This window comes from Sinocyclocheilus grahami, unplaced genomic scaffold (genome assembly GCF_001515645.1).
Source record: "Sinocyclocheilus grahami isolate Dianchi unplaced genomic scaffold, SAMN03320097.WGS_v1.1 scaffold9.1, whole genome shotgun sequence".
NCBI classification, from domain to species: domain Eukaryota; kingdom Metazoa; phylum Chordata; class Actinopteri; order Cypriniformes; family Cyprinidae; genus Sinocyclocheilus; species Sinocyclocheilus grahami.
The window spans coordinates 3,335,329-3,346,105 of record NW_015505188.1 but is presented as its reverse complement, the minus strand read 5'-3'; the positions used below and the strand labels follow the sequence as shown (position 1 = coordinate 3,346,105).

Here is a 10,777-nt window from a genome sequence, read left to right as displayed (position 1 = left end):
AAAAGCATTAGCAATTAATCGCAACATGAAAATTTGATACCGGCATATCCCTACTACAAAACAAAGATTCTGAGTAGGGCTGCACGATAAATCGCATGCCATTATCATGCGCATCTCGTCAGTAAAGCTGGTTCTGTGATTAGTAGTAAATCGCCTCTCAGGAACAACGTCACGCAACCCCATCATTTCACCAACAAAGAGAAGTTATCAGAAAACGAATAAGAAATAAGTCACTAGAATTAGCACGATCACAAAACGAACATGATAAAAGCGGCCGTTTGTTTGCCTGCTTTGTTAACGATTTAAGTCTAAAAATGTCAATGTTTTACAATAATAAGTGATACATTGATCATAATTAATTAATTTATCAGGATTGAAAATTAGTCACACAGAAATAAAGCGGTACATAGCCTACCTACTTATTCAGTCGAGTCTGTTTCTGTTTATTTGTAGTCACAGTATATACATCACATTCAAATCATAAACATTTCAATTGGTGATCATGTACAAATAAATTAAAATGTCCTAGTAAATCGCCATCACATGCCTTCAGATGGAGCGGCATTTAATACACAGAGCCACAGATGAATTGCCTTCGATTATGAACACGATATTGCGTAGCTTGTCAGTGAACTACGGTTCTGTGTATTAAACGCCACTCCATCTGAACACATGTGATGGAGATTTACTACTAATCACAGAACTGGCTTTACTGACGAGATGCATATGACAATCGCATATGCGATTTATCGTGCAGCCCTAATTCTGAGTTGAAAATGTCGGAGGATTTCGATATGAGGCAAGAGGAGAATTAATTTTTTGCCCAGCCATATTTGTTTGAACCAGGAACTCCGCGAGATGGAGGAGGCTGCAGCGGCACAAACTACAGATGTAGTTCATGTGGTTTTCATGTGCCGTAAACAAAGCTTGGAGCTGGAGATTAAAGTTTATAAATCAATATTTTTCTTACACTAACGCATCGTTTCGCTTCAGAAGGCCTTTATTAACACCCCGGAGCCGTGTGGAGTAGTTTTATTCAGCCCTAATTCTGAGTTGAAAATGTCGGAGGATTTCGATATGAGGCAAGAGGAGAATTAATTTTTTGCCCAGCCATATTTGTTTGAACCAGGAACTCCGCGAGATGGAGGAGGCTGCAGCGGCGGCGGCGGCACAAACTACAGATGTAGTTCATGTGGTTTTCATGTGCCGTAAACAAAGCTTGGAGCTGGAGATTAAAGTTTATAAATCAATATTTTTCTTACACTAACGCATCGTTTCGCTTCAGAAGGCCTTTATTAACACCCCGGAGCCGTGTGGAGTAGTTTTATGATGGATGGATGCAGTTTTTCAGACTTCAAAAACAGGGGCACCATTCACTGCCATTATACAGCATGGAAGAGCCAGGACAACTTTAAATATAACTGCGATTGTGTTCGTCTGAAAGAGGAATGTCAGATATGCCTAGGGTGCCCTGAGGGTGAGTAAATCATAGGCTAATTTTCATTTTTGGGTGAACTATCCCGTTAAAGATCTAAAGCTACTTACCAGTGTAAAAATCCCACAATAAGAGCTGTGGAAATAAACACATCAGGTTAGGTGACTGTCCAAAGCCTGATCGCTACGTGGCCACACTGCAGGACTCTGACCAACTAGAATGAGTCTCTATTAGATGATGTGGTAGAAGTTGCCTACTTTAAAACAAATGAATAGTTCTGATCAATTATTTTAATCAATTAATGTCTGTGTTAAAACTGAGGGTATTTTACATGTACTGATAAATAAAATGTGTTCATATGTGGTCATCATTGCTTAATAACTGAAGTTTCATTAATGCAATTTGATTGGTTGCTAACTAGAGTTATCATGTGATCATTCACCAATAACCTAAAGTTTAAACTGGTCATTTGGAGTCGTTTAAGAATAAAATCGAAATATGAGTTCTACACATTGTTATTTACAAGAGAGTTGCTACAATACTGATACTGAGAACTTTTTTTATTTTTTTTTCTGATACTGAGAACATGCTAGATGCTAATCTGAATAACCGTTAGCTAACTAGCGGCTAAGAAACAACGCCTTACCGAGGACCAAGACTGATATTCCTCTTGCAAAAGCGGACGGGCTCAAACCTAATTTGTTTTTAATGAACCTCGCAAAAACTCCGTTTTTACTCTGGAAAGCCGAGCCCTTCCCATCTTTCGCACGCTTGTTTTTCCCGGACACGGACTGACTCCTATCCTTCTCGCTGCTCTGGTCCTTGGCATTTGGTTTTCTGATTTTAACTACCATGTTTTCATATTTCTATCTGTAACAGGTGAGCGACAGGAGCGTAGATAAGCGATAAAACCAGTCGTTTGACTCTTCCGGACACCTCACATCTGTGGTCTTGCACAGTTTCAGTGCTGTGGGACTTCACTGATCTGTTGAATGAAGCGGCCATCGCCCCCGTCTGGCCGCGGCGCTCAACTGTCAGCTTGACGAGTAACCATGACAACCTGTTTACATAACCTGTGGTAACCGTGGTAGAGAATTTGCACATACATAAACTGGTATATTATATATAGGGAATCGTAAGGAATTTAATGATTAATTACGGTTCCTTAACGCTTCCATTAACGAATCTATCAGTAGGCTATTTTTTGAGAACTATATAAAGAAATTAAGAAATGAAATTACTGTCATTTTATGTGTTCAGCAGTCTTTTGCCAAATAATAATATCGTTTGCCCAAAGTATGTTCACATAGAGTTTAAAGCCTTTTTATAGGCTGCATAAGAGTAATCCAATAATTGGCCCTTACTAATAAATACTAAGTTTCAAGTTTAATTTATTTCTAGAGCATATTTAAAAACAACAGTTGGCCAAAGTGCTGTACACAAAGGGTCATAAAACAAACAAAAATAATAAGGTACTGTTACTGTACATAGTATTGTGCATTACAGATCAGAAAAAAACAAACAAACAGCAAAGAGAAAAACCACAGCTCTCAAACTGAATTAAATGCCAAAGAATAAAAATGTGTTTTAAGACTAGTTTTAAAAGCAGACAAAGTTGGGGCCATCCTCACATACACTGGTAATGAATTCCAGAGTTTAGGGGCCGCTACTGCAAAGGCATGATCTCCCCTGTGCTTCAGTCTTACTCTAGGGACGGCCGGCAGCATAAGGTCAGCAGACCTCAAAGACCTGGATGGAACGTGCAGTTGTATAAGATCAGAAAGGCAGATTGGGGTTAGGCCATTTCAGGATTTATAAGCAAGCACTAAAACCTTAAAATCCATTCTTAAACGGAGCAGAAGCCAAGGAAGCCAATATGGGGGAAATATGTTCCCATTTACGCGTTTGAGTTAAAAGTCAAGCTACAGCATTCTGCACTAACTGCAATGTGAGAGAGAGGCCTGGTTGAGACCTACATAGAGGGCATTACAATAGTCTAAACGAGATTAAATAAAAACATTTCAAAATCATTAAAAGACAAAAAAGCCTTAACTTTAGATAAAACTTGACTTTACTACAGAGTTTATCTGTTTGTCAAGTTTAAAATCCATATCCATTATTACACCCAGATATTTAATAGTGGATTTAACATGGGAAAGCAAAGGGCCCAGATCAATGTTAGAGGCCTTATTAGTTTGGAACAAATATCATAATTTCAGTCTTGGTCTCATTAAAATGTAAAAAAATAAAATAAAATTAGGCCCATCCAATATTTAATCTCTCTGAGGCAGTCAAACAGAAGTTTTAAAGGACTGGCATGTTTCCATTTCAATGGCAGATAAATTTGTGTTTCATCTGCATAACAGTGAAACTAAATGTTATATGGGACTGAGAATGGACCCTAATGGGAGCATATACAGGGAAAACAGCATTGGGCCAAGAATAGAGCCTTGAGGGACTCCAAATGGAAGGGGTGCTGGTGAGGAAACAAAGTCACCAAGGCGGACAGAAAAAGTCCTGTCTGTTAGATAGGACCTGAACCACTCCAGAGAAGTACCTTTAATACCAACAACATGTTCTAACCGGGAAAGCAGGATATTATGATCAATGGTATGCAGAAGTCAGATCTAAAAGCATAAGAATGGCTGAATCTACTGAGTCAGTGACCAATAAAAGGTCATTAAAAACCTTTAAAAGTGCCGTTTCTGTGCTATGAAGAGCTTTAAACCCCGACTGATATACTTCTAAAACTCTATCATATCTATGAAAGATTGCAACTGTATACAGACAACTTTCTCTAATATTTAAAAAAAAGAATGGGGAGTTTAGAGATTGCCATAGCGTCCAGGTTGGATTTTTATTTTTTATTTTATTTTTTTTATCAGAGGTTGAACCACAGCATGTTTAAAATCTAAAGGAACAGCACCTAAGTTCAAACTGCTATTAATAATTTCTTGAACTACAGGCCCAATTGTATCAAAAATCTCCTTTAAAAAACGAGGACAAAATGATATATACTAAACAAAAGATATTGTAGAAATAGTAAGTAGTATATGCTATTTCGCATTCATTCACTCATTCATGAAAGAACTGGCTCACAAGAGTAATCCGTTGGAGAATCGACTGCATATTGTTTGATTCACTAAAAAGAACCGGATCATACGAGTCATTCGTTCAGAAATCAGACTACGGTGGTCGCGTTGCACGTTTGAAATTCACTAAAAAGAACCGACTCATAAGAGTCATTTGTTCGGGAATCAGAATACACTGCCTCTATACGAAGCCGTGTGTTCAGATGAGAGCAACCGCTTGATGTCACTGTGATACAGCAAGTTCAGCTGTGAGCCAGACGACCGTAAACACACATTTAAAAGCAAGCTATAATTTATATAATAGGCTTTTATAGTTAACTTGTTGATTTCGACGCAAATTCAACCATATTTTTAATATTTGTTAAGCAGTTCTAAGTGTATTCACACGATTAGTGGTTTAAATGAATAATAAATAAAAGAGGAATGACACAAATAATTGTGATTTACTTTAAGATACATGTGTTCACTATGTAAATGATTTTTATTTTTGAATACATAATACCTACAGTCGCACCAAAAAGTATTGGGACAATTAGAAATTGCACACTTAAAATGTATAAATGTTGCATTACATAACAAAACATTTATTTGGAAGAAAATAGCAAGCTATTTCACATAAGTTTGTTGGTTTTTAAATTACCAATAAAACATTGTATATTGTAATATTGTAATTGTAAAAGGGCTTACAAAAGTACATTTAGATCTGAGAAAATGTCTAGAATTATTGGTTTACAGGTGCCATTTGGTTCGAGATTTATTTCTAATGCATTAAAATTCATACATTTTAAGTGTGGCTTAAGTGTCCGAATATTTTCTGTGAAAAGTTTATGCTCCTATAATAAGAGGTGTGTTTACTATGCCATTTTTGATGGTACCACAATAAGTTGGACAGAGTTCTTTAAGTGGGCAAGGAGCTGATGGAACTAAAGCAACAGGAATCTGTTTAGTTTGGAACATGCTGAGAATAAGGCTTGTGAGGTTTCTCTTCATCTCAAGAGGACCAGAGCAGACTTCTCAACAGGGCATCTGAAGGAGGAACAGTTTGTTTTCACTGTTCTTTTTTACTTGTAGGCCTTGGGATCAGAAAGATGCTTACTTTCACTGGAAAGCATGCATGAGAACCTGGCAAATGCAATGACTTTTACAGTTTGACTGGTTCCCATAGAAGAAGAAAAAACTAACTTGTATATATAAATGATAGATTATCTAAAACAGAATATCTGTTTTTATTTATATAACATTACATGTATTATCAATATATAATCATATGTAATTATTATAGTTATTAGAAAAAATAATTGCTAATTTAAAATATAAATAACTTTATTAAAATAAATCAATCATTAAAAATTATTATTATCTAATTAAAGTCATACAATAGAGTATATATATTATAATTAATAATTAATTTATTAAAAAATAAGTACTTTATTTTAGATTGTGGATTAATTACACATTACAGATTGACATTAATCAAGTGCAATTTTTTTCCTTATATACCAGGGGTGCCCAAACTCGGTCCTGGAGGGCCGGTGTCCTGAAGAGTTTAGCTCCAACCTCAATTAAACACACCTGAACCAGCTAATCAAGCTCTTACTAGGCATACTAGAAACTTATAAAACCTAAAAAAAGGCAGGTGTGTTGAGGCAAGTTGGAGCTAAACTCTGCAGGACACCGGTCCTCCAGGACCGAGTTTGGGCACCCCTGTTACTGTATTACAATTTACTTAATCTCTTTGAATTGACTTCTTTACCTGGTCTAAACAGTTAAATGTAGCTTTTTTATATATATATATCTCACATACCACTAGATGATGATGATCAGATTGTGTCTAATCTAATCTCATAATAATGCATGCTGGTACCGACAGTCCTGTACAATAATGATGGTCTTGGGTGCCATGCCATGAATTGTTTTCCACCGTTGTACTGATCTCACCATGGCCCTTCATGGCCTCTGAGTGAATCACTGGTGCTAGACATAACCTAAATACAATAACGAGACTCTGTGCCCATCTTGAAAGTTATGGTTATGGGTGCCACTGAAATGTCTGTGGTGTTAGCACAGCTTGTGGCCACACTGAGGGAATTTGTTTTTTCACCAAACATAGCTGAGATCTGGCCCGTTTGGAGGATGAGAGAGTAGGTTCTGTTGTTAGCTGATGACACCTCCTGTCCAGGCGCTCGGGTTGCCAGTACACTTGGCCCATCATGAAAGCCAACAAGCAGATGCAGCTGCATCATCATTTGGAAGGCATGTTGAATAGGAGGCTATTTATTCACATTTTTGTGTGGTTTGCGTTACGCACTTAGATTGAAAAGTGATGCATAATTAAGTGCATAACAAATCATAGTACCTACTAATATTATTTGTAATGTATAACACAAAAAAATCATTATCATTTAATATTATTTAAAATGTTATTTATATCTGCATATGTCTAATCTGTTCTGCAAAAAATGCCCTAAAGAGGTGATGACACCACATTTGAGTTCAATCTGATGATAAAATGTAATATTATCAAAAGGAGATTCAGCAAAGCCGCCCACTGACCACATGTTTATGTAAAGGTTTTTTTTGTGGCCTGAAGGTTCCCCAAAACTCTGCACAAATATCTCCCAGATGGGCTAAAGACATGCCAGTATAATCATGGGACAGTGAAAATTGGCTCACTTTCTCTCACTCGCTGAGCTAAGTTTATAAGTATGAATGTGAGTGTCAAAAGAGTTTAATGCATGAGTACAATCAAATTCAAGTAATTGAAAACTAAAGTAAAGACTATGAAATAACAAAATAAATGTTGTAAAGTTACCAAAATATGTGTGAAAATATGTGTGTGTGTGTGTGTGTGTGTGTGTTTGTGTGTGTGTGTGTATATATATATATATGAAAGGCAACATCTAATTTTCTTTTAGTTTAACTTGATGTACTAAAATAACTAAAACGGAAATAAAAATGAATAAAAACTTTATAGCCATATTAAAAAAAAAACTAATTTACAATAACAAAAACACAAAACAAAACTACTAAAACTTTAAATAAAATGAAAGCTGAAATAGCTGAAATAATATAAATTTAAGTTTATATATATATATATATATATATACATGTGTTAGATCTTTGTGTTTGGAGCGCAGTGTATCTGTGTGGTGCAGTGAGGTAATTGCGTTGCAGCTACTGACTGCCCATCTGTGTGACATGTTTATTACTGGCAAGAAACACATGCTGTCAATGATCACTTATTCTTAGGGCTTCAGTTATCTCAACATTACGCCCCATTAGTATTCTCTGGAAACCAATTCAATTAGAGCCCTCCTGGGTCCCACAGATGCCATTTATCTGAGAGAACAGAGCATCAATCACACTGAGAGTTTATCAGCTGTCTGAGCAAAGCACAAGAAAAGTGTGTCTGTGCCTAATTCCCTTTACAGCATGCTTTATGTCACATTCATTTGATTATTAAACTATGATCTTCAAAAGTGACCCTTTGTGAATAAATAATGACAGAATGGTGATTTTTGTGTGAATTATTCCTTTAAGGTTTCTATCTGTTCTTGTCTGTACAGACACACCTGCTCAGAGTGACGTCTAAGGCTGCAGACCTTGCTTTAATCCCGATCCAGGGCTTTCAGGATTACAGCTGCTCTCTCCTCTCACTATCTTCTGTGTGACATGTTTATTACTGGCAAGAAACACATGCTGTCAATGATCACTTATTCTTAGGGCTTCAGTTATCTCAACATTACGCCCCATTAGTATTCTCTGGAAACCAATTCAATTAGAGCCCTCCTGGGTCCCACAGATGCCATTTATCTGAGAGAACAGAGCATCAATCACACTGAGAGTTTATCAGCTGTCTGAGCAAAGCACAAGAAAAGTGTGTCTGTGCCTAATTCCCTTTACAGCATGCTTTATGTCACATTCATTTGATTATTAAACTATGATCTTCAAAAGTGACCCTTTGTGAATAAATAATGACAGAATGGTGATTTTTGTGTGAATTATTCCTTTAAGGTTTCTATCTGTTCTTGTCTGTACAGACACACCTGCTCAGAGTGACGTCTAAGGCTGCAGACCTTGCTTTAATCCCGATCCAGGGCTTTCAGGATTACAGCTGCTCTCTCCTCTCACTATCTACAGTCACCTGCTGCCTCTCCAAGGTGATCACACACATGTTATGTCAGCCTCTGCTCCCTGCTTTATCCCCAAGATGCATATCATGACTATTATGGGCTTTTCAGCGAAAAAGGAAAGGATGTTCTGTAAAGCAGCTTGATCTTATGGTGGTTTCTAGTTCCTCAAATCATCATAAATGTTTAGCTAAAACACTCAAATTGTGTCTCTTTGAGGTGATTTTAGTTTTAGATTTAGTTTTAGATTTAGTTTTTCTTAGGCATCAGTGTTGTTTTGCAATGACATACGAGGGAGTAACTAACTTTTTTTGGGGGGGTGAAACTTAAATGATCATTTATGAGTTTTTTTGTGATCGTTTTTTTTTCAAATTATTAAAATCTTATTTAAAAAACGAATTAAAAAAATCTACATTAAGGCAATAAATGAAATAATCTTTAACTGTATTAGATAATATATTTTTTAACTGATTTATAGTCAGTGTTGTTTTGGATTGGCATATGGGGGAAATTATTTTGAAAATATAGGAACAATAATTTTCTTTTTAAGGCAATATATGAACACATACATACATACATACATATAATTACAAAATAAATAAATAACAAATAATTTATAAATTTTTAAGATAATGCGATCATTTTTATTTTCTCTGTAATTGTAGTAATCTAATTTTATTGAAAAATAATTTTATATTACATTTATATTTATTTTTCAAGCTAAAAACATTAATTGTCAGAATTTTTTCCCTAATAAAAAAAGGTTACAAATAATAATAATAAGAATTTATAAAAATTAATTATTAAAAAAAAAAAAAAAAAAAAAAAAACTGATTTTGGGGTGAAAATGTCTCTTACATATGAATAGGTTTCGTACATATAAGCCCGTATAAGCCCGTAAGATTCAAGTCATAAAAGCAACAGAAATCTCAGAACTTACTATAATTATGTGTTTATACTCATGTGTGCTAAAAATATTAGTGTTAGCATGTGTTTGAGTCTCAGCATAAATCTGTGTATGAAAATGTTACCACATTACTCCCAGATTCCATCCTGACACTAGGCTCACTTGTTGGTCACCTCTAAAAAAAAGTGAGAAAGTGTGAGCACAGGTTTGTATTAACACTCCTCACAGGTAGAGAGCAGAGGCGTAATAGCCTCTTTCAGCACCTAAGCGAGGCGGCATGCTGCAGTAATCTTTCAGCAACTTGGCTCCCCGCTAACAGCAGGCCTGCTCTGAGAGCGCCTTTCAATTAGCAGTTTATTATTGCAGAGGCCCCACAGCACCGGGTGCTGATAGCCACATGCCAATACTGCTACTGACACTTCGGGGGTAAACGCTTTCACTGGGTGGAGGGGAGAGGGGGCGGCTGACACCTCTCACTTACACCGCCACTTGCAAATGAAACAACTGAACCTGATAGCATTACCAAACTCACACCTTTCTTGCATGGTATTCTTTTCATGTATAGTCTCTGACTGAACTAAAAACACCCCTAAAAGTGTATTCTGATGCAAGCAACAAAAACATACTGCACTTCTCCATCCCCTCTCTGAAATACATTCACATACATACATACACAGATGCACACATGTGCACGGCACTGTCCCTCTCCATCCGAACCCTGGGTTTCTATCTGCCAATGCGCTTGTAGAGATATTGTTAGCATTCCATTTGCCATTTACATTTTCTCTGCTTGACATAATTGAAGAATGGATGCTCTTATGAAAATTAAACTTGCGGTCCTCCCGGGTTACTGTAACCCTGTTAAAATGTAATGAGATTCTTTATGCGTCTTCTCGTGATTTTTTATTAAATAGAATATCAGTATGACTAATTCCCCAGGCCTAAATGCAGACTGGGACACAGCATTATTGATAGGGCAGCATGTAAGTGGTCTCCCATCCCCAGCCTCTAATGGTCTAATAATGCATTATACCAGTATCAGTAGGCCTGTGGCTTGCAGTGCTTATTGTCGTTATTGAAAACACCTGGCCGGACCATTAATCAAGGTTAAATCAAGAGGGCCCATTTGTTCATTAGCCTGTCACTAAATATCTTTATTTAGCTTTGCCATCCGAAGGTGGATCGCCGGCCCTGGAATTCTGAGTCCCGGAGT

The 10,777-nt window shown here is 36.6% G+C and overlaps 1 protein-coding gene across 1 annotated transcript in view; it reads right to left on the bottom strand.

The window, feature by feature from the left end:
• Nucleotides 1-2,433, bottom strand: part of dpy19l1l (dpy-19-like 1, like (H. sapiens)) — a 12,492-nt gene extending 10,059 nt beyond the window's left edge. Inside the window, exons 1-2 of the mRNA XM_016281682.1 lie at nucleotides 2,082-2,433; nucleotides 1,546-1,570 (exon numbers count right to left, since the gene is read on the bottom strand). Coding sequence (XP_016137168.1) covers nucleotides 1,546-1,570; nucleotides 2,082-2,289 — 233 coding nt within the window. The 5' untranslated portion in view covers nucleotides 2,290-2,433. The remainder of the gene's footprint in view (nucleotides 1-1,545; nucleotides 1,571-2,081) is intronic.
• Between the last annotated feature and the right edge of the window lie 8,344 nt (nucleotides 2,434-10,777).